This window comes from Mustela erminea, chromosome 9 (assembly GCF_009829155.1).
Source record: "Mustela erminea isolate mMusErm1 chromosome 9, mMusErm1.Pri, whole genome shotgun sequence".
Lineage (NCBI taxonomy): Eukaryota > Metazoa > Chordata > Mammalia > Carnivora > Mustelidae > Mustela > Mustela erminea.
This window is the reverse complement of record NC_045622.1, coordinates 5,445,069-5,469,427: the sequence shown is the minus strand read 5'-3', so window position 1 is coordinate 5,469,427 and position 24,359 is coordinate 5,445,069. Positions and strand designations below refer to the sequence as shown.

General features: G+C 39.0%; 1 protein-coding gene across 9 annotated transcripts in view; it reads left to right on the top strand.

Moving 5' to 3' along the window:
- LOC116599439 (protein NPAT) overlaps positions 1-24,359 on the top strand; it is a 68,015-nt gene that overhangs the window by 22,877 nt on the left and 20,779 nt on the right. For 7 of the 9 annotated variants that reach the window (XR_004289376.1, XR_004289374.1, XR_004289375.1 and 4 more), the window contains exons 3-15: positions 213-273; positions 1,761-1,833; positions 4,659-4,699; positions 5,722-5,988; positions 6,900-6,981; positions 9,030-9,117; positions 9,656-9,747; positions 9,832-9,919; positions 16,062-16,158; positions 16,794-16,922; positions 19,394-21,061; positions 22,008-22,123; positions 22,203-22,311. Coding sequence is in view for 4 of the 9 variants with exons in the window: in XM_032359272.1 (XP_032215163.1) it covers positions 213-273; positions 1,761-1,833; positions 4,659-4,699; positions 5,722-5,988; positions 6,900-6,981; positions 9,030-9,117; positions 9,656-9,747; positions 9,832-9,919; positions 16,062-16,158; positions 16,794-16,922; positions 19,394-21,061; positions 22,008-22,123; positions 22,203-22,311 (2,911 nt within the window). In the remaining 5 variants the exon portion in view is untranslated. The remainder of the gene's footprint in view (positions 1-212; positions 274-1,760; positions 1,834-4,658; positions 4,700-5,721; positions 5,989-6,899; positions 6,982-9,029; positions 9,118-9,655; positions 9,748-9,831; positions 9,920-16,061; positions 16,159-16,793; positions 16,923-19,393; positions 21,062-22,007; positions 22,124-22,202; positions 22,312-24,359) is intronic. The other 2 variants (XM_032359274.1, XM_032359273.1) reach the window with 2 other exon arrangements.

Below are 24,359 nucleotides of genomic sequence, written 5' to 3'. Positions count from 1 at the left end.
AATCCCAGGACCCTGAGATCATGACCTGAGCCAAAGGCAGCGGCTTAACCCACTGAGCCACCCAGGCTCCCCTTGATAACCTGTTCTTACCTTAATCTTTTCTTCATCAAAAAATCCAGATCTTTTATAACTTTATACAGTGAATGTTTCATGGTGAGAAATTATGAGTAATATTGCACAATTTTTGTAATGCTTGATCCTTTTCTTTTCAGTCCTTGTTTGGAAAAAACTTGACAACAATTCTGAATGAATATGTAGCTATGAAAGCAAAAGGTAAGAACTGAGGGCCAGGGATTCTTTTCTATTTTATACAGTATTTCTCTAATTGTTTTAATTAGAAATAAATTTTAAAGGCTATTAATGCTTCTTAATAGCCAAAAGAAAGCTTGTCTTAGTTGTGATGAGATAAGTTTTGCTGGGAAATATTTAATTAGTTTAAGTTGATATTGATTGATAAATGTGTGGCAAAAATCTGAATGCTAACAAATATAATAAAGTAATTTTCTTAAAAAATAAAACTCATAAGTCTAGATATCTAAACTGGTGAACAGGCATTGCTGTGTATTACAGAATTTCAAGTCAAATTTTTAATTTTAAGGTCTTGGTTGTCTAAATCTCAACACAGGAACCAGTCATAAAATTCTGGTTTATAGTTACCAAAATGTAAAATAATACTTGTCAAACTTAATGTTTTAGGAAAGAAGTTAAAATTATTTTATTCTCTAATACTGATAAATTTTATAATTAACAACTTTAAAAAAAGAATTAACCATAAAATAATAACACTGAAAAAAAGGAAAGATGCTTATCTATTTATTTATTGAGTTTTTGTCTCTAGACAGTTTTGTGCTATATGCTTTCCTTAGTTTTACTTCAGTCCTTAAAATAACCCAGTTACAGGTTGATTATTAAGATCATTTTTAAGTGTCAGAAAACTGAGAATTGGAGAAGCCATATAACTTTTCCAAGATCACAACAATAAAAAGAATATGCTACTGGAATACAAAGGTTTAGTCCCATTTTTTTGTTGGGTAGCTTTCTCTGGTTTGAGTTTTTTCAAAGGTATATGGTAAGGATTTTAAATATTCTAGAAGCTTCCTATCACTGTGGGCTTTTAGAGCCTATCCTTAAAAAATGAATCCATTCCCAGGAATTTTACCTGTAACTCCTAAAAATAGTAACTGGTGGTGCTTTCATTAAGTGGTTGCTGAGTAGTCACAGTGATATGGACATAAAAACATTGGTTGTAAAAAAATAATTTCCATAGTCAAAGGAGTTTGCATAACCTTTATGGTATTTATTATAAATCAGATTATTAACTTTCAAATAAAACATGAGGTCAAATAGAATGTATTTAAGGTAGTTTGTCTTTTTGGGGTGGCACCTGACTGGCACAGTTGGTAGAGCATGCCGTACTCGATCTCAGGGATGTGAGATTGAACCCCATGTTGAAAGCAGAGATTACTTAATAATCATTTTAAAAAATTGTCTTTTTTTTTTTAATACAAAGACGGTATAAAGTTAATCTATAAAAACTTCAGAGGCTTTAGAAATTTCCATTTCCACTCCTATTGCATCTGATACTCAATGGCTTAAGAAAAGAAGGCAATTTCATTTATAGCTTTGCAGGTTATATTACAAAAGAGGCTTATTTCTTAGTTTCCAACATTTCAACAGCTGAAAGAAAAGTTTGTTTTCTTTGTTCATTTTGTGTCTAAATCAAGGGGTGAAATTAAGAAACTTTTCTTCTTATGATCTAGAAACATCAAATGATGTCCCAGCAATTATGTCATCTCTATGGAAGAAGTTAGACCATACACTTTCTCAGATCAGGTAATAAAAAGCCTGTATAGTAAGCTTATCAGAACATGCATGATTTTGGAACACAAACACATGTAGGAAGCTATTCAGGTTTAAATCTTCTTATGACCTACACAGTGCATTTCTGTGATACTGATCTAATTTTAAAATTTACCCTAGAGATTATTGATATTCATTTGGTTTTTATTGGAATAATTTGCCATAAAATGCCTACTTGAATAAAATCTTTAGAAATCAGGACATTGAGGTACATCTGGGTGGCTCATTTGGTTAAGTGGCTGCCATCAGCTCAGGTCATGATGCCGGGGTCCTGGGATCAAGTCCCGAATCAGGCTGCTTGCTACTACCCCTTACTCTGCTTCTCCCTCTGCTTGCTGCTACCCCTGTTTGTACTCCCACTTGCTCGTTCTCTAGCAAATAAATAAGTCTTTAAAAAGTGGGGGGAGGTGGGCGCCTGGGTGGTTCAGTGGGTTAAGCCTCTGCCTTTCAGTTCAGGTCGTGATTTCAGGGTCCTGGGATTGAGCCCTATATGGAGCTCTCTGCTTAGCAGGGACCCCGCTTCCCCCCTCTCTCTCTCTGCCTGCCTCTCTGCCTGCTTCTGATCTCTGTCAAATAAATAAATAAATAATCTTTAAAAAAAAAAAAAAAAAGAAAAAGAAAGAAATTGAGATTTACAGATGTTTAATGACATTTCCAGGTTCCCATAGCAAGTTAGAGGCAGATCTCTGGCTAGAATACAAATCTAATGCCAGTCTTGTATGAATTCCCTCACATAGTTTCATCTTCATTACTCATGCAAAGAATTGATGTGTTGAATTCATGCCTCATTGGTTCATGCCCTATAAAGAAACAAGCTTGAATAATAATTCTACTTTTTGAATCTTTAATTGAGAATTTCCTCATGGTAGCAGTGCCCACCGTTTACCTAGGTCATGGCCTTGGAATGCCAGTTTTGGCGTCCTTGGATGCCAGTCCTTACTGGTATCAGTTATAACATCTCTTATTTAACTCTAGAATCTAGTATAAAAACTGGAACTTTCTACCCTTTCTCCCAGAGCTACCAGTGAATACCGGACATAAATTCAGCAGGTTCTCGGGGCACCTGGATGGCTTCGTCGGTTGAGCATCCAGCCCTTGGTTTCAGCTCAGGTTGTGAGATCAAGCCCCACTCAGGGCTCTGCACTCAGCAGGGAATCTGCTTGGAACTGTCCCTCTGTGCCTCCTGCTCTTGCTCCCTTTCTTTCTGTAAAATAAATCTTTAACACACACACACACACACACACACACACACACACACACACTTGCTCCCTTTCTCTCTGTAAAATAAATCTTTAACACGCGCGCGCACACACACACACACACAGACACACCCTCCTCAATTTCCTTTCTCAGTTTAAACTGCTAAAATGACTCCAAATGCTTTCTGTTCAGCTTTGTACTACATCTTATTTGATAGTCTTACCTTTTTCCCCCCTTTTCAACTGATTTCTTCTCTTTCAAATAATCTTCAAAAACATTGATAATCTGGGGCACCTGGTTGGTTCCGTCAGTTAAGCATCCAGCTTTTGATTGCTGCTCAGAATGATCTCAAGGTCAGGGGTTTGGGCTCCCGCCTCAACAGGGAGATTTTGAGATTCTCTCCGTTCTGCCTCTCCCCCTGCTCAGTCTCTCTCTCTGAATAAATAAATAAAATTTTTTAGAAAAATTTTAAAAAAGATATTCAGAGGCACCTGGATGGCTCAGTGGGTTAAAGCCTCTGCCTTCAGCTCAGGTCATGATCCCAGGGTCCTGGGATTGAGCCCCACATCAGGCTCTGCTCAGCAGGGAAACTGCTTCCCCCCTCCCGCGCCTGCCGCTCTTCCTACTTGTGATCTCTCTCCCTGTCAAGTAAATAAATATATTTTTTAAAAAGTTTCTAAAAAAAGACATTCAAAATTTAATTAATACCTGTAAATATTTATAAGTTACTGAGATATCTTATTGACAAGATACTACATAAAAATAAAAGGCTCTTAGCGAGTTATTCTCCAGGTTGATTGGTGCTTCTTAAAAATGCTTATTCAGGGACAGCTGGGTGGCTTAGTCGGTTAAGCATCTGCCTTTGGCTCAAGGTCATGATCTCAGGGTCCTGGGATCAAGCGCACATCAAGCTCTCTCTCTGCTCAGCGAGGAGTCTGCTTTTCTTTCTTTCTGTCTCTCAAATAAGAAATCTTTTCTGTAAAAAAATGCTTAATCAGTTTGGTAAGTTTTGTTGTTCCTGTTGGTAGAGACTCATCAGATTTCCCAGGAAGATAGTAGTGTCTGTGATTGGGTAACCATTATAAAGGGAGAATCACCTTATATTGTGAGCTGTATGTTTGCTTTGCTCTCTTATTAGAGGCTGGATAGAATAGAGTTTTATAGTAATAAATTTGATAAATTTAATAAATTAACTTAGGGATTTTTAAGTATTTATAGAGTCCTATGTGAAATCAATTTCTCTGGGAAGATATCTCTAGTGGTAAAAGTAATAACTATAAAATTTTATACATAGCTTTCTTAAATACATTTACTTCCTAAAGTCAAGTCAAATCCTTAATGGGATGTTAAAGCTCTCCAATGCATACTGCACTGAATAGAAGCTTGATGGCTAAAGTCAGATGTGCGTGAGTGCTTACATGCCACTTCTAAAGCAAGTAAGATTTGGTCACCCCTCAAAAAAATAAGCTTGTCTTTTTTGTCTGAGAGAGATCTATTACCTTTTCATTCTGCTTATTCAGGTCTGACTGTTACTAAATTAGAATATGTCTTGGCAGCAGAAATTTTTTAATGTCTAACTATTTTGTTTTATTTGTTAGGAGCATGCAAAGTTCCCCAGGGTTTGTTGCTAATCAGAGAGGTTGGTATTCAATTTTAAACTATAAATAACATTCAGAATTACTTCAAACTTAAACTGTCAAATGGACATTTTCATTAACGGTATATTTTGGTTGTGGGGGGGCACCTGGGTGGCTTAGTGGGTTAAGCCTCTGCCTTCGGCTCAGGTCATGAACTCAGGGTCCTGGGATGAAGCCCTGCATGGGGCTCTCTGTCAGAGGGGAACCTGCCTCTCCCTCTCTCTCTACCTTCCTCTCTGCCTACTGGTGATCTCTCTGTCAAATTTTTAAAAAAAAATAAACAGTACATTTGTGCTAAGTATCTATTTTGTTTAAACTACTGCTCTTCTAAGTACAGTTACTATCATAAAAGGAAGTGTTTTCATTTATTGCAGAAATAAGCAATAAATACTCCCTATTTTTTCTCATTGGTTCTCATTTATTCACATCTTCTTAATTCTCACTTCATAGGTTTGTTTCTTAATTTGTAGAAGTATTATCAGTATGAATTATTGCAGAAGAAATACACTCATAGATTTATAAAGTTTGTGTGTACAGATGACTCTCAAACCACAGTGCTTTGAATGGCGTGGGTCTAGTTATTCATACCTTTTTTTTGTAAATACAGGAGTGTAATGTATTTTCCCTTCCTATGATTTTATTAACATTTTGTTTTCTCTACATTGCTTTATTATAAGAACACAATATAATGTGCCAAATATGTGTTAGTCAGCTGTTGGTTATTGGCACGGCTTCTGTTCAACAGTAGGCTCTTGGGTTTCGGGGGAGTCCTAAGTTGCATTCTCAAAAGTACAGAGTCGGTGCTCTTAACCCCTGTGCTGTACACGGGGCAGCTGTACTCACTTCAGTTTGTTTCACAGGAAATTATGTAATTTTATCATAAACTTAGTTGATACTTTTAAGGGTTTTTTTTTTTTCCTAATCTGTAGATTTCACATGTTAAATAGTAGGAGTATTACATAGACTTGTTAAAATTGCCCAGAGTACTCTGACAGTTAACCTTTTAAATGCTCATGTGTTTCAGTCCGAACAAGAAGTGGAATTGCAGAAATCAAACGACAGAGAAGGCTTGCGGCTCAAGCAGCTCCCATGAATTCAGAGTTGCTGACTTTAGCGTATCTTTCAGGACAGTGCGCTACTGCTCCTCCCCCGCCGCCTCCTCCTCCTCCTCCTCCTCCTCCTCCTCCTCCAGCAGCTGTGCAGGTTATCCGGCCAGCTGGCCAGATTGCAGCGCCTTTGAGGTCCAATTTTCTAGTGGTCAACCATTCACAGTCACAAGACACAGCTGCCAGTAAGTTTAAATTTTCTTCTCTGAAATTTTGTTTTTAGTCTGATCATATGAATCGATGATATGCTGCACTTCTATACTCATTTTATAAAATTATAGGAAAAAAAAAGACAAGCCTGAAAGTAGAACACATTTTGGGTAGGTTTGCCTTCAAGTAAGCATATTGCTATACTTAATGAGACATTTTAATCTAGAATTCTTATTTCTCTTCTAATCACAGGATAGAAAAGACTCTTGTTCTGTTTGATTTTAAAGGAATACACAGTACATCTGACCTCCATAACTTTGTTCATGCGAGTCTGTTCTGTAGTGAGGAATGTTCCTCCAGTACGCCCCCATCTCTGCATATTGCAAATCCCTCCTATTTCTGTGAAGCTGAGAGCTAGGCATGAACTTAAGACACCAAGCAGTGTATCTTGATTGTTGTATACTTGAAACTATTGAAAACGCATGATAGGAAGGAGCAAAAGCTAGTTAATAACAGCGTTGGGATAAAAATTCAGGAGCCAGCTCTCTTACAGAATTCTTAGACCAGTCTTCTTTCTCTTCTGTGCAGCTAAAATTTTTCACCATCAGTTACTTCCTTCCTCAATTGCATCTTTCCTCCAACCTTGTTTACACCTCTGGGTCAAAGCACTTAGTATACACACACTGTAGTGTACACGAAGCAGTTCCTCTGTCCTTCCACGTTATTTTTTATTGAGACTGTCCTGTACCTGTACTGTATAAAACTTGAAGTCATAGTGTATTTTACTCATCTTATTTTACAGTGCCTAGCACATAGTAAAGCATTCAGTATATGCTGAGTTTAATAAAAAATAATAGTCATTTTGTAATGCTGCTTATTCCATTAATTCACACTTAGAAAACTGTTCTGTGTCCTTGACTTAATGCTTTGTTTTCTTGAAATACAGCTGGAGAGGCTTTAAATATCATTCCTACTCCTCAGGAAAAGAAAACGCAGACCACAGTCTTGTCTCCAGCTAGACGCAAAAGGTAAATGCATTTTGAAAGGATGAGTTTCTGATAACCACTAAAATTAAAGAATTACACCACCATATTTACGTTATGAATAAAGTAACAGGAATGGATTCAGCTCCTCAGGCTGTTTATATTATATCCATTCTTAAGTGCATTTTTTTTTTCACATTTTAACTTCCCTAAAATCAGGTTGTATCTTCTAATCAGTGGCTTATTACTCTTTCATTGGAAGTGGTTTTTTGTAATAGTAGATAAAAATATGTCTTAAAATTGGTAGTATCTCAGATTTTTTTAAATGATTGTTATTTTTTAAATAAATAGGAATAATACTAGCATTTCCACAAACACGTATTTCAAGTCTTAAAGTCAGAAATTTTTTCAGGGAGTCTTAGAGAGCAGAGTTCTTTCCGGTTTAATCTATGTGTCTTTGTTTGAAGGGTATTTCAGAAAAGAGAGATAATAGTTTTTAAATGCTTTTTCTGATTTCTTAAAACTGCCATGCCATGGATATTTTTGTTAGAGTTTTTAAAATTGGTTGTCTCTCATTCAAGGCTGCCTCAGCCTTTATTGTTTTAATAATCAAACAACTATAACAGTATCTAACCTTTATAAAAACCTTGGCTTTTGGGGCGCCTGGGTGGCTCAGTGGGTTAAAGCCTCTGCCTTCGGCTCAGGTCATGATCCCAGGGTCCTGGGATCGAGCCCCGCATCGGGCTCTCTGCTCAGCGGGGAGCCTGCTTCCTTCTCTCTCTCTGCCTACCTCTCTGCCTACTTGTGCTGTCTGTCTGTCAAATAAATAAATAAAATCTTTAAAAAAAAAAAAAAAAACCTTGGCTTTTTTATAAAGTCTGTACACAGGGGCACCTGGGTAGCTTAGTTGATTAAGTGTACGACTCTTGATTTCAGCTCAGGTAGTGATTGCAGGGTCATGTTGGGCCCTGTGCTGGGTTTGGAGCCTGCTTATGATTCTCTCTGCTAAGGGAAGTAAATCAATCAGAAAGATAATTTTCATATGATCTCAGTCTTATTTTGGGTTTAAGAAACAAAACAATCATAGGGGAAGGGAGGGAATAATAAAACAAGATGAAATCAGAGACTGAGACAAACCATAAGAGACTTTTTTTTTTTTTAAGATTATTTATTTATTTATTTATTTGACAGAGAGAGAGACCACAAGTAGGCAGAGAGGCAGGCAGAGATTGAGAGAGGAGGAAACAGGCTCCTCGCCAAGCAGATAGCCCAATGCAGGTTTCGATCCCAAGACCCTGAGATCATGACCCAAGCCGAAGGCAGAGGCTCAATCCACTGAGCCACCCAGGCGCCCCAACCATAAGAGACTCTTAATCCTAGGAAACAAACTGAGGGTTGTTGGAGGGGATGTGGGTGGGGAGGTGGAGTATCTGGGTGACAGGCCTTAAGGAGAGCACATGATGTAATGAGCTCTGGGTGTTATTTAAGACTGAGTCACCAAACTCTTCATCTGAAACTAATAATATATAATATGTTAATTAATTGAATTTAAATTTTTAAAAATTGCCAAGAAAGATATTAACAATTATAGTAAACTGCAAAAAAAAAAAAAAAGATTCTCTCCTATTTCAAAAAAAAAATTTTTTTAATAGTTTTTACATATACTTCATTTTATTCAATTCTTTAATAAACCCAATAATGCAGTTGATCTTACCCTGTTATAAAGTAGGTCAAATAGTCAGAACTGGGCTTTCTGCTCTGCAGGGAACCTTCTTCTCCCTTTCCTTCTACCTGCTGCTCCCCATGCTTGTGGTCTCTCTCTCTGTCAAATAAATACATAAAATCTTTTAAAAAACAAAAAAAACACTTACCTTGCTACAGACCACATAGTAAGTGGTGAAGCTGGACTTGAGATTTATTTCTTGTTAATACAAGCGTAGAATGGTTTTCTACTCTAGCCAAAGCTTTGTTGTTACCACAAAGAGGGAAAATACCTGTTCTTCCATGATCTTAAGATTTATATCTATATATATAATTATCATTGAATCTGTTTTTTATACTATTTAAAAGACAAGCTCTGAAATGTGTTTCAGTGAATCTCAGAGGAAAAGTAACACTTTATCTGGGCCTCATTCAACGATAAGGAATTTCCAGGATCCAAATGCATTTGCAGTAGAAAAAGTAAGTGACCTTACCAAGCTTTGCAGTCTGAGATATTCCTAAGTTTTAAAATATTGGTATTTACGTGTGTGTGTGTGTGTGTGTGTGTGTGTAGCATTTGTGTGTTACAGTATTTCTGTAAAACTGCAGGGTAATTGCCTTGGGATAGAGAGTAGTAAAATGTATGAGGAGGAGACCGTCCATTTAGAATAGGTAGCAGGTGCAGATGTACCAAGTAAGAAGCAGTGCTGTGTTTAGGGACCTGTAAATACATTGTGGATGCTGGATTATGCAACATAATAGGGCATTTTACTAGCATCAGCTTTTTAAAAACCTTGTATGAAAAGTATGGGTTTGGAGCTGTGTTTTGTAATCAGTGAAGGAAGAGTTGGTGAAGGATCTGTGAAAACACTTGTGAAGTGTAGTATTCGAGCATGAATACAATGGTAGCCACCCACTGTAACTTCTGAATTTCCACCTAGATTTGTTAAAACTAGCTAGCGTCTGTTCACTAGAAGCTCTCCTTTATTCTTTTACTAATATTGATTTTCTTTTCCAGCAAATGGTTATTGAAAATGCACGAGAAAAAATACTAAGTAACAAATCTCTTCAAGAAAAGCTTGCAGAAAACATTAATAAATTTTTGACAAGGTAAGCTGTGTGTGTGTTGATGATGCCTAATCGTTTTCACCTAATTTTGAGAGACTGGTTAAAATTTTCCTTTCTGTATTACAGCGACAACAATATTGCACAAATGCCCAAGCAAACAGAGAGCAACCCTGCGGAACCAGAGACTTCAATTGATGAACTCCTGGGACTCCAGGTATAGGTTAGGGGGTGTGTGTGTGGTGCATATACTCGTAGTTAAAACTGATGGTATTTTGGTTTTATTTCAAAACCATTGCCAAGAAGCGCATGCCTGGCTCAGTCAGTATAGCATGCGACTCTTGATCTTGGGGCTATAAGTTCGAGCTCCATGTTGGGTATAGAGATTACTTAAAAAAAATAATAATAAAATCTTAACCAAAAAAAAAGAAATTGCCAACAGATGTATGAGATTATTTAAGATAATAATTTTAGATAGAGATTTCCTTCATTATCCAAATACAAATGTAATCTGTTCTTGAAAATGTATTATTCTCCAATAATCATTATAAATTATATATTTAAATGGTAAAAATTATAAGACATCTCTAACCCATCTACTATCACTAATTCTTCTATATACCAGTAAAACACTTTACTCTAGCCATACAACATGAGCGGGGGATATGTTTGTGGGCAGCTAGCAACAATACGGTACAACATAAGTATAAATTGCATTTCTTTTACATTGCTACAGACTGTATAATAATGTGAGGAAACGATGAAATTAAATGTTAAAGATATATAATGAATCCAAGTAAAATGAACAAGACACTTTAAAAAAGAAAGGTTACTAACTAAATGAATAAATTGTGTGACGTTTACTGCCAAGAGAAGGAAGATGGGACCACAGTCACTGTTGCTACTCAGGGATAGTGAAGATGGAAGAGCATCAGCTGGTAAAGGAAGAATTTCACAATTTATCTTTAATATTTGTTCATGTGTTTAAAAAAAAAAAAAAAAGATTTGTTCGTGTGCACACAACCTTCCTCAAGAACAGCCGAGTTTGTGATGGCGACACATCCTTTGACTTGGACTCTTGGACGGTGTGACCCATTCTTGTTGCCATGCCCACCAGGTGAATTCACTGTAGCAGATTTGCTTTCAGGTGAATTCTAGGTAAAACCACTGAATTTTTTTTTTATTATTATTTTAATTTTTTGGTTTTTGGTCTATTCCTTCAGAATACTTAAAAAAAATTTTTTTTGCTACCTTTTCCCATAGTGAATTTCAGTTCAGTAAATTTAACAAAATATGACAAACTTTTTAAAGCGACTTTAAAATATCTACCAGTACTTCTTTTTAAAAACTTCTCCTGTCTTAATGTTTAACAGATGAATATACCTTATTCTGAATTTTTACAGTCTTTAATTGCTTGTTTATATTTTCTCCACAAACATCAGATACTTCCATAATCAAAGCACTGTGTTAAATACTATGAGAAATTATAGAAAAGAGAAGACACAACCCTCTGCTTTTGCTTTCTAGTATTTCACATTTGGGAAAAGTTAAAAATTCAGATTTAAATAACTTTTTAAAAGAACAGCAAAAGAAATTGCCCCACTGAGGAGTAAAAACATCAGATTCATTGAGAAGTAGTAAGCCAGTTGTATAAATAGGTGAGGTGGAATTTTAAAAGTATTTACAAGTCTTTGTGACCTTGGAGTAGGTAAGAGTTCTTAAGTTACACAAATCACTGTTTTTAAAAAAAAAAAAAAAAAGCTTCCTTAAAACTTAAAATACTTGCTTGTTAAAATCATCATTAACAAAAAATTAAAAGTCAAACCAACAACAACTTGGAGAAAATACTCCTAATACAAAAATTTTTACCCAAAGTACAGAAAGAGCTCCCACAAATCAATAGTAAAAAGCTAAGCCACCCATTCTAATAAAAGGGTAAAAGACTGGACCAGACAAAAGAAGATAGAGGAATGACCACCAAGCCCATGAAAAAATGTTATTTGTCATTTGGGAATTGAAAGCTAAGAATACAGTGAGATACTGTTTCACATTCACTGCAGTGGCTGAAAGTTAACGATCTGACAATATCAGATGTTGACAAGGATATGAAACAACTGGAACCCTGAAAAATTGCTGATAGGAACTTCTGAAATGGTACACCTGTTCTGAAAACTGATAGTTAACAAAGTTATGTGTACACCTGTACACTTTCCTTACGATCTGGCAATTATTGGGATTTTACCCAAAAGAAATAAATATGTTCACATATGTTTATAAGAAAGACAGCTACAAGAATATTTGTAACAGCATTGTTCCTAATAGACAAACACTAAATCCGGATATCCATCAACAAAAAAGGAATAAACAGATTCTGGCAGTCGCAGAGTACTGGTGAACAATGCAAAGAACCAAGCAACTAATACACATAACAATGCGGTTGAACCTCGAACATATGTTGATCAAAGATAGACTAAAAAAGAATGTGTTTATATAGTGTGCCTCCATTTATAACATTATATATAAAACAGGCAACACAAATTTATGCTGATAGAAATCAGAAATTGTTGACTGAGTGAGGTGAGGGTAGTAATTTGCCGAAGGATGAATTCTCTAAAAAGGGGGGTAGGGATGGTGTGTGTAGATGTGTGATTTTTTTTTTTCTTCTTTTTTTGGATGTGTGATTTTCTTGGGCGATAGAAATGTTTTACTTTTTTTTTTTTTTTTTTTTTAAGATTTTATTTTTAAGTAATCTCTACAGCCACCAAAGGGCTCGAACTCAACCCCAAAATCAAGAGTAGCACACTTCCACCAACTGAGACAGCCAGTTGCCCCACTTCACACTGTGGTTACACAGTCCTTAAAATTGCTATGGACTTGGGGCGCCTGGGGGGCTCAGTGGGTTAAGCCTCTGCCTTGGGCTCAGGTCATGATGCCAGGGTCTTGGGATCAAGGCCTGCATTGGGCTCTCTGCTCAGTGGGGAGCCTGCTCCCCCCAATCCCGCCCCGCCTAATTGTGATCTCTGTCAAATAAATAAATAAAATCTTTAAAAAAAAAATTGCTGTGGACTTAAGATGTGTGCATTTTATTTATGTAAGTTATACCTTGAGTTTTAAAAATATTTAGAAGATTGATGTGCATTTAGCTTTGGAACATTCATTTCAGGGTTCTTTTGATCCTAATCTTTAAAGTTGAGAATAAAGTGACTTAATAGAAAAGTACATTTTGTCAACATTAACTTTTTTTTTTTAAGATTTTATTTATTTGACAGACAGTGAGAGAGGGAACACAAGCAGAGGAAGTGAGAGAGGAAGAGACAGGCTTCCCACTGAGCAGAGAGCCCGATGCAGGAGTCCATCCAGGACCCTGGGATCAGGACCTGAGCCGGAGGCAGACGCCTAATGACTGAGCCACTCAGGCGCCCAACATTAACTTTTATAAGACTGTGTCCACCATTTCATAATTTGGTAATATTATGTTCCCAAAATTATTTACATTACTGTAAATTTTCAGCTTCCTGGATATAGAAATAGTTGTTTAGGCTCCTAGACGGCTCCTATAATCAAAATGAACTGGCTCTTTAACTTCAAACAACTTTTTCTTCTCATTTTATGGGCATTTTTATAAAAACTCCCAAGTTTTTATCACGTCATGAAAGTTCCACTTTAACTCTTTGCTTCTATGAGTTTTCTGTCTCATGGGATTCAAATGTATGCCTTGCCAGTCTTGAAGAATACAGCACTGTGGGATGTTTTATAAATAACGAAAACTGAGAATTTTGAATCTCGCAACAATTAGAATAAGAGTAAATGAAGACCCTAGCTAGAAAGTACTGTAACTTCTGTGAAATCTAATGTTTTAGCTGAAAAGATTTACTACTTCTGCTTTTTATTCCATCTTTCTTTTTTGTATTTTTTTTTTAACTTTATCTTCATGTAAAATTGATGGAAATGGATTAAACATTTTTACTGAGCTACATTACTGGCATACTACTCCAGGCTTTTGCTCAGAATCTATGTCATTCTTGTGTGAAGTATCCATAAATCTGTTTACCCCAACTTTTACAGGAAACACAGGTGGTGGTTGTGTTTTACCCTGATAGCTGGTAAAGTTGAGAAATTTCAGCACATTTTTACGGACTGCCCTTGGGTAGGGCGCACCCTTTACCCTTTGGTTGCACACTAGGGTTTTTTGTTTGTTTTGGGAAGTTTTTTGTTGGTTTTGGCAGGGGGGCTGGTTTTGGTTTTGTTCTGTTGTTTTTAAGATCTTATTTATTTGACAGCAAGAAAGGGAATACAGGCAGGGGGAGTGGGAGAGGGAAAAGCAGGCTTCCTGCTGAGCAGGGAGCCAGACACAGGGCTCGATGCCAGGACCCTGGAATCATGACATGAGCTGAAGTCAGATGCTTAACAACTGAGTCACCCAGGTGCCCCTGTTTTGTTTGTTTTTGAGAGAGAGAGAGAGAGAGTGTGTAAGCCAGTCAGGGTAGGGGAGCAGAAGGAAAGAGAGAATCCCAAGCTGGCTCCATGCTCAGTGCAGAGCCTGGGAGGGCTTAATCCCACAACCTCAAGATCAGGAGTCAGATACTCAATCAGCTGAGCCACCCAGGCGTCCCTGCCTGGTGGTTTTAGAACATGTTCACTTTCATTCTGTTTGAATCATATTGACTTCCCAAAAAAGTTGAAATGTCCAGTAAACATGGAGATATATTCAGCTCAGTAATAAATACGAATTAAGAGAACAGATTATTTTTATTTAATAGGATGATGATGCTTAAAAATTGGTATTACCCATTATTGGTAAGAGCTTGCACATTGTTACACAGAACAGGAATTCTTAGCAATGTCTATGGAAGACTACTTGGTAACAGTTCTCAAAATTTTAAATATGTATATCCTTTGACTCTTTATCAGTGGATTCAGTAATTGGCATGAGTAAGAATTTACCACAAAAAAAATAACATCCCTGGATAAAGATTTTCACTGTGGTATTATCTAATGTCCAACATTGGGAACTGATTAAAAGTGGCATAGTTAGCAAACAAAAAGCCTGTTACAGAGGGGTTCATTTCTTTTAAATAGATAGTGGATTAGACATTTAGTGTTGTACCCTACTATTAAAAGAGACAGTATAGGGCAATTTTAAAAGCCCACAAGAATAAGGCTCAGTACCAGTAGCTCTGAAAGCAAATGTAGAGACAGCTGCAAGCAGGAAATAGGGTGCAAAATTGAGGAAGTTGTAGTTAACCTCTAAATCTTGTCCGCGTTTTACACTGTCTCCACAAACACTCGCCCAGCAAAATGTCACTTGATCAAAAGAAAAAAAACTAAAAATACAGATGGTCCTGCAAGATAATTCTGCTGTGTAGATGGTAATTGACAAGCTCCCTCCATTGGCAAAGAGTTTGCAGGTAGCTTTTGATGTGCCATTTTTAAATGTGAACAGACTAGGGGCACCCAGATACCTCAGTTGGTGAAGCATCTGCCTTCGGCTCAGGTCATTCCCAGGGTCCTAGGATTGAGCCTTGTGTCTGGCTTCTCCCCTTGCCTGTTACTCCCCCTGCTTGTGCCCCCTTGAGCGCACGCTCGCCGCTCTCTTGCTCTCTCTCTCTGACAAATAAATGAGCAAAATATTTAAAGATTAAAAGACCAAAGCAGATAGATAACAGGGGCGAGCTTTATGTAGAGGTCACCCAAGCTGATAGGAAAATAAGCCAGGTTTGTAGTTACCAGAGATAGAACATTGAAGGATGGGGATATTGGATGAAGGTGGTCAAAAACAGAGACTTCTAGCTAAAAGTTAAATAAGTAGTGGGCTGTAATGTACAGCATGATGACTAGTTAACACCGCTGTATGGTATATTTGAAAATTGTTAAGAGAGTAGGTCCTAAGAGTTCTCACAAGGAAATAAAAAAAATTTCTTGTTTTTGTAGCTGCATGAGATGATGGGTGTTAACTAAACTGATTGTGGTCGTCATTTCTTAGCATATGTAGGTCACGGTATCACACTGCACACCGTAAACTTAGTGCTGAATGTCAAGTTTAAAAAACAATTTGTAGTGCGACTGTACTGAAGTTATACATACACACATAATTATAGTTCCTATGTTCATTTTCTTTTAATTTGGGGGAATATATCCACCAAAGCAGTTAACTCTAGGAAGTAGAATTAGGGAACATTCACTTTCTACTTTTTAGTGTTGTTTTTATTTGTTTCAAAGGACCCTAGTTTTAAAATCAGAAGAAATTTTCATGGCAGGAAGTAATTCATAAAAAATGAAAGCTGTCATATGCCCTCTAGGTATTTTGCCGGTGTTACACTACATACTAATTCAGTCAGGACCACTCTTTTTTTTGTCAGAGTGAAATCCATATGTCTGAGGAAGCAATACAGGATATCCTGGAACAAACAGAGTCCGATCCAGCGTTTCAAGCACTCTTCGACCTCTTTGACTATGGTAAGGAGACCATCCCAGGGCAGTTAGAAGAAAAAAGTTCCAGTTTCTTTGGTCCCTTAACCAGACTAAAGCAACGTTCCCAGAGCATCTGAAAAAAAGTCCTATTTTCATCAAAGCAAACACACGGCTATGAAAGTGGGGTGGGAGTTATTTTTTCCATAAACTTTAGCTGTAAAAAATGGAGAACATTTTGTATTTTTTGTGGGCATTATTGCCAGTCAACAGAAATAGGTTGAGGTCAACTACTACACATACATTACACTAAACACAATTGGATAATACTAAAGGGATACAAGAGATTGGCATTGCCCTCAATTTTATGATCTTGTGCAGTGGTTCTCTAAGTGTAGTCTCCAAACCAGCATATAACATCATCTGAGAACATGTTAAAAGGGCAAGTTCATGGATTCTCCAGATGATTCTCCTATAGGCTGAAGTTTAAGAACCTCTGGTCAGTTGGAAAAATCTTTGTTTTTGCCAATGATATACAAGCCAACATGTTAAAAACATCCAGAAGACCATAATTTTAACATAAAGTTTAACATTTGCTTAATCACCATCAGGCTGCATTAACCGATGCTTATTTTTATTCTGATCATTTAACTAATTTTTTTTCCCTGTTCCCTTTTTAACAGGTAAATCAAAGAATAATAAAAATATATCACAAGGCATTTCCAGTCAGCATCTGGAAACCAATCCCAGTGTAGTCTTAGCAGATGAAACTAATCTAGCAGTTAAAGGTTCTTTTGATACAGAACAATCTGGTAAGAATGTGGTTTTGTTAATATTTTCTATCTAAATCCTAATATCAGTCTCAAAATTTCAAAGGCAGAAAATACTGTTTATTTTGGAAGTTGTTCAAATTGCCACATAAAGTTTGGGGGTTTTTTGGGTTTTTTTTTGTTTTTTTTAAGATTTTATTTATTTGAGAGCATGAAAGAATGAGAGCATGAGCAGGGGGAGAGGGAGAGGGAGGAGCAGACTCCCCGCTGAGCAGGGAGCCCGATGTGGCGCTCCATCCTGGGACTCCGGAATCATGGCCTGAGCTGAAGGCAGACACTTAACCAACTGAGCCACCCAAGTACCACTGTTTTTTGTTTTGTGTTGTTTTAAGTTTTTTCTTTTCATTAAAGAAAAAATTCCAAGCCTTTGAGCAATTTGAATAAGGGTGAATTTTAGTACTCATTCTTCAGTGATGTGATAGGTTCTTGATATCCACAATTTAGTATTAATAGTGTGGTTCAGTTTGACAGAAATCTAAAACATTAAACATAATTTTTTTTTAAAGATTTTATTTATTTATTTGACAGACAGAGATCACAAGTAGGCAGAGAGGCAGGCAGAGAGAGTGGGGGGAAGCAGGCTCCCTGCTGAGCAGAGAATCCGATGCGGGGCTCGATCCCAGGACCCTGAGATCATGACCTGAGCCGAAGTCAGCGGCTTAACCCACTGAGCCACCCAGGAGCCCCTAAACATTTTTTGGTGGCATAAATTCAGATCCCTTCTTTGTACAGTTAGTGTGCAGTGTTAGTACTCAGCTGGTGAGCAAGTTCAGCTGACTGCTCAGTATCCCTGTCACTCATGTCAAGGAAACACTGTAGTGATCGTCTTGCAGTATGGATTTGATCAGATTTTCAGTCTTATTCCGACGTGTCTCCTGAGTCAGTTTTTTACATTTCTGCCTCCAGGACCAGTGAGGTAGCAGTGGAATACCAATGGGGCACATAAATGACCCACAGTAACTACTTATTGACTGAGGGAAGGCAGTGAATGGGACCATCTTACCTCCATTACAATTATTTTAATTTTGTAAAACATAACACTTATAGAGAAGTGCACAATAAAGATATGTGTATCTCACTGAATTATAGCCAAACAAATACCCTGTATAATCATCTCCCAAATCAAAAAACAGAACACTGCCAGCAGGATGAAAACCTCGCTTCATGTCCCTTCCCAACACTAAACCCTCCATCTCTTTTTCTAAAAGATACCATTGTCCTTGTATCTCACACGTGCCGAACTCTGTGCCTTTTTAGTATCACCTTCATCAGTTCTGTTAACAAGTTGTGTCAAAATAATCTTTTCTGCTCTGTCTTCTTAAATGCCTCCACCTGCCAAGCAAACCTGATGGCTTCCAAGTTTCACAAATACCTCAGATTACATTCCCATTTTGAATTCTCTGCCTACACTGCAGCCCAGTCCTCTAATTCTTAAACTGGATGACAGCGTTACTTTGCGTGGAAGATCGTGCTGCACTTAAGTACTTTACTGCGCACAGAATGAAACTCAAAATCTCATTCTCTTGAAGTCTTACCACTTCACTGAAACTGACTGTAGCCTGGATGTAATTTCTCCCCATCTCTCCACAGTAGGATTACGATTGTCACATTGACAGAATCATAGGTGACAGACATTTTTCCAGACTTTTTTCCTCTGTTTTTCATAGTTATTGTTAATTTCTCTGTCCTACACTGTGATGCTCTATGACACAGCATGTCAGTGCTATGTTACTTCCTTAAACGTCCTTTCTTATTCCAGTGATCACAGATCTTTTCTTTTTCAAGATCTCCTCTTATAATAGCACCTTTATAACAGTCACATCGGTTAGGCACAAAGAGGTACCTTTCGCTCCTGTACTATTACGGTTTTTACATGTTTTATCATCTCTCTGTGTCTGCTTCCCTTACTAGACTGATCTCCCCAAAGGCAGAGACTAGGTCATTCATCTTTATATCCCACCACTAATCATGTGGTTGATGATTTTTAGTAAGTGGGTGTTGAAGATTGCAAATAGGACGCGATAATATCAAATGTTGATCATACAAAATGTGCTTGGCCCATTTCACCTTGAAGAATATATCAGATAAAGTAAGGTCAATAGACATGGTACAAGTTGAAAAGTCAGCTATTTAAAAAAAAAAAACTACATGTGGGGCCAGTTTTTTACCTACTAATAAGCATTACATGTTCTTAAACCTATATACTTTTTCCTTCTTTGCATCATTTGTTTTCTAAGAGGTTTGAAAGCAGTTTGGCCCTTGTTTAAGAAGACATCAGTAAGTTTAAAAAAATTAAAAAATGAAGGTACCTGTAAGTTTTTTGATACTCGGAAATTGTGAGATGCGGCTTTTCCGACTTCTGCTTACCAAGCTATGAAAGATGAATTACTTTCTTGTCAAAACAGGAGTAAACGGGACATGCTCACCATTTCTGCCATCCTTCTGTTTTGCAGGTGATCAGTCTGGACCGCCCCCATTTTGCGCATCCTACCAAAGCGAAGACCCCTCTGCCTCTCTGAAGAGCAGTGGCCATGCGGAGCTTCGCCCGGAAGCCCAGGAGCACTTCCCACAGGCGGGCTCCAGCGTCCAGAAGAAGGCATTTAGGACGGTCGGACCTAATGGACACAAGTGTAACCTTGATATTACCTTTGAGTCTGTGCCTCATTTGAATGACTTTAACCAAAGAGTAAATGCGGATGCTGAATGTAATCAGCGCTGTGCCGAATTCTACGCCCATCCGCTGCCCACTGACGCCGCCGTGGCGATGGAGGTCGGGAAGAATGTCCTGCTGTCGGATGCCCCGCGTGAGCCTCCCTCGCAGCCTGACGCGTCCGCTCTGCCAGTGACGTCGTTCGTTTCCCTCGGCGCTGAGACTCACTCTGAAAACTTAATGCTCTCTGGGAAGAGTTCTCAGCTTTTATCCCAAAATATCCCATTAACTGGAAAGACATGTAAAACAAGTCAGTTTTGTGAAAACTCTAACAACACAGCAAGACTTAAAACTCATCTCCCTGGTTCTAAGTCACCAGACCCTAGAGAAATGCACCAGAATAAAACTGAGATCCACGGCAGCTTGCCCGGTGTGGCACAACATGCAGACTGCCAAGACAGCTCTTCACTTCAGAGTAAAATCCTACCTGTGTCCGCTGAAAGTTCCGGTTTAAAGGTATCCGAGCAGTTAGACATTCGTCTTGAAGATTCAGTGTCTTCAGTTAAACAGCCATCTGAGGAGTCATCGGCCCCTGAGTTAAATCATACAGAAAAATGTGAAACTCAGCCCTCCAAGTCTGAGAAAGTCGCTGTCCAGTCCCAGGAGCGTTCATCTTTAAAAGAAGATGGAGATAGTATTTTTCTCACTTTAGGCGACGGTGGGAACTGTGGGGAGGTTGCACTCATTGCTCCAGAAGGTAATGCTGTGGAAGGGAAGCAGTCTCTGCCCTCAGAACCTCTGTGTTCTTCAGTGGGAGTTTCTCACCCTGAGTCCCAGAATACTAGTGACAAACCTGCTGGGGACAATTCAGCAGACATAGATGCATCAAATATCGTCTCTCTCAAAATTATCATTAGTGACGACCCATTTGTTTCCTCAGATACGGAACTGAACAGTGCTGTTTCTAGTATCAGCGGGGAGAACTTGCCGACGATCATCCTGTCCTCTCCTGCCAAGTCTCCTGCCAAAAACGTGGAGCTAGTTAAATGCTTGTCTTCGGAAGAAACTGCAGGCACTGTCCCGTCTGCTGAAAGACTAGCGGATTCCGCGCCAGTGGAGCAGAGCCTTTTGGCTCTCAAGCCTGAGGACTCTGCCGGAAACGGCGCTCAGAATGAAAGCAGCATTGCCTTTTCGTCCAACATCACACCGTGTGTGTCCAAGGACAGCGGGTACATACAGTTGATGCCGGCTACGAGCACGACGTTTGGCAATTCAAATAACATTCTCATAGCTACCTGTGTCACTGATCCAACAGCCTTAGGAACAACTGTAAGTCAGTCTAATGTAGTGGTGTTGCCTGGAAATTCTGCCCCTGTGACTGCTCCGCTTCCCCTGCCCCAGTTACAGACGCCCCCGAGGTCCAACAGTGTGTTCGCTGTCAACCAGACTGTGTCACCCAGCTTTTCACAAGGTAACTTTAAGAACACATTGAAGTTCATTTCTCTGGAATGGGGTGTAATTTCTCTTGGGTGTGCATTTATTGACAAGGAGGAGTTAAATCGTGGATGGATAGTGTGAGAAAAGACTGGAATTTGTGATTATGCCCCCTCTTTTCTCTCCCTAATTAGTTCAGTCAAAACCTGAACAAATGCACACAATTAGGAAGCCTGATGGGTCTGTTTGGAGTGCTGCTTAAAATGACATAAAAGAAGGGTCAGAATGAGTAGAGACTGGGACTTCAGCGAAGCTCAGAGAAAAGAAGTCGGGGTTGGGGTGAAGGGTGGAAGTTGTCAAGTGTAGGTGTGGTTGAGAGACTTAAGTGCGTGTTCCTGAAAGTGAGCACCCGACGGGAGCAAGTAATGAATATAACGAAGAGTTTGATGTAGGGGACAAGGATAAACTAGGAGAGCCACGGACTGTAGTGTTGACTTCTAAGGACCAGATAAGCATTGTCATTTCCCCTCTTGGTTTTGATTCTTGGTAAATTTCTCTGGACCCTTTTTGACCAGTACCACTGAGGTGACAGATTAGCATTCTGAGCAGGTCTTGGGCCGTTAACATTCAGTTGAGACCCTAATTTTGTGGTACGATTCAAACTTGAAACTGTCACCATCACATTTCTAATCAGTTTCACTATTGTATCTAGAAGAATCAACATACAACGGTGGGCCCCTGACTGTGACGTCTAATGCTTAGACTGTTTACCTTGACCAAATATAGTAAGATTACTTTAATACTCAGATTAACTTTTTCTTAATTTGTTAGCCTTGCTCTTGTTCCTAAGGACAGTAGATCCTAAGGTGAGGGGATTATAATTTTATAATTATAATATTAGGAATGTATTTAAATAAATTAGTAGTTACTTTATTTGGAGTCTTTTGTTTGAGAGAGAATCTTATTGAGAATTTTTTTTTAAGGATCTGCCATCATAATTGCTTCTCCTGTCCAACCGGTACTCCAAGGAATGGTGGGAATGATCCCTGTATCGGTGGTTGGACAGAATGGAAATACCTTTTCTGCTCCTCCTCAGCAGGTAGGATCTCTGAACTGAAAATGGTGCAGTGATGCTTTTCAAACATAGGATCTATCACTCATGGCTGCTTCTCTTCTAGCTCCTTCATATGCCTTTGGCAGCACCTGTATGCAGTAGAAGTATCCCTCAAATCCCCATCCCTCCAAAATCACAGAAGACTCAGGGACTAAAGAACAAGCCTTGTACAGGTACATTTTTAAGTTCATTAATGTCCGTATACTCATTTGTTTCCGGCAGCACCACAGTATTTTTCTGAATGCCTGTTTTGTTCCTAACAGGTGATTTCTAACCTTTGCTTCAAGCTTTTTCTTTGCTTTGTTTTTTCCTTTTTTTTTTTTTAAGTAATCTAAGCTAAAAGGCAAATGGAACAAAAAAGAATTCAGAGACCATGTACTTATGAGAACTTGAATGTGGTGGATATAGCATCAGAAGTCACAGAGGACGGGAAGGATTGTTTAATAAATTTATTAGCTATTATATATTTATAAGGAAAAAATCAGATACCTTCCTCATACCATACACAAAGGTGAACTCCAAGATAATTAAAGACATAAAAATATAAAGCAATACAGTTAAACAGTAAAAGAAATGTAAGATAATGTCTTGGGGACACAAGGATAAAAGGATTCCTTTTAAAAAAAAAATGAAAAAGATACATAATTACATGTGGAAAAAGTTAAGAGCATGACTGCTCCAGGGGTGCCTGGGTGGCTCAGTGGGATAAAGCCTCTGCCTTCAGCTCAGGTCATGATCCCAGAATCCTGGGATTGAGCCCTGCATCAGGCTCTCTGCTTGGTAGGGAGCCTGCTTCCCCCTCTCTCTCTGCCTCTCTGCCTACTTGTGATCTTTTCTGTCAGATAAATAAATAAAATCTTAAAAAATAAAAATTAAAATTAAAAAAAGGCATGACTGCTCCAGAATTAAAGGTTTCTGTTCTACAAAAGACACTACGTATGAAATAGCAGATCTTCATTGAGAGGTTGCATCAGACTCTGCCTCCGACTTCTCCATCTTCGTGGGTGACAAAATGCCCACGTCGTCAACCTACCCACTCCCCTAGCCCTCAGCACTCTTGGACACTTTCCATTTCTGAATCTTGATCTTCATGTCACCTAACCTCTCCTATAGCTTCACCTTTAAATACTTCCCTTCTTACTAGCCCTGTGTGGTTGTAAAGGCGGGTAACCTATCTCTGAACACTCTGGATTCCCGTACAGTGACTCTTCAGCCATTGAAGGCTCCTCTTTGCCCTGAACCTCCGTCCTGGGTTCCCTTCCTTCCCCGACCAGGCTAGACCCACAGCCCGCCACCTCACCCGCCCTTCCCAGGACTCTGAAACACCTTCAGCTGCACATTCTTCAGTAGAAAGTGCCTTCCAGCCCCGGATCTGTCCAAACATCACCCTCTGCCTTTGTACCTTGGCCTCTCAGATTGCTTTGGAAGCAAGGCTCTTCACTACCACTTAAAACTGCCTCACTCTCACTGCTGCTTAGCAGTCATTTCTGGCATCTTCCTGTCTATCTTTCCCTTTCCCCCTTCGAACTCTTCCGAACTCCCGCAGCTCTTCTCCTACCTACGCAGTCCCCCTGCTCCTCACTCTGGGCCAGTGATCTTCTCTCCCACCGGAGCAGTAAGTAGTGAGCTCCGTTTTCTCACATCGCTCCCACCGGGTGTGTCCTTGTTCGGCTTCCTCCTGTTCCTGTCTCTCTCACAGGACCCGTGCTCTCCTTTCCGGTCAGCGCCTGCGTCTTCTCCGGTCTGCCTGCGTCTTCTCTCTTCTCTGGAGCCTGCATCTGTCTTGTTTGGATCCTTTTGTTTGGATCCTTCTGTCTCTGCGGTTCCTGGGGTTTGTCTCACCTGCCAGCCCTCCACCCCTGCCTTCTCCTGTCTGCCATTCTTTCTTCATCCACGTTATTGTCTTCTCTCATGTTTCCACTAAAACTGTTTAAGCTGAGATCCCCAGTGGCTCTGGAGGTTTTCTGCTCTGACCTTACCTCCCTCTGGCAGTCGACGTAGTGGTGGCTTCTGGACCCACCACTGAGTTACTGCACGCCTGCCTTCGTGACTCTGCCCTACTCCGGACCTTCAAATTCTACACATCTCAGTCCCACTTCTTCCTCAAAGACCTCCTCAGCCTGCTTTTCTCCCCCTCGGTTAATGTTCTCATTCAGTCCTCCTTGACCCTTCCTATCTGTGTGAGTGCCCATGGCTGTCTCCAAGGCCTTTGTCTGTTACC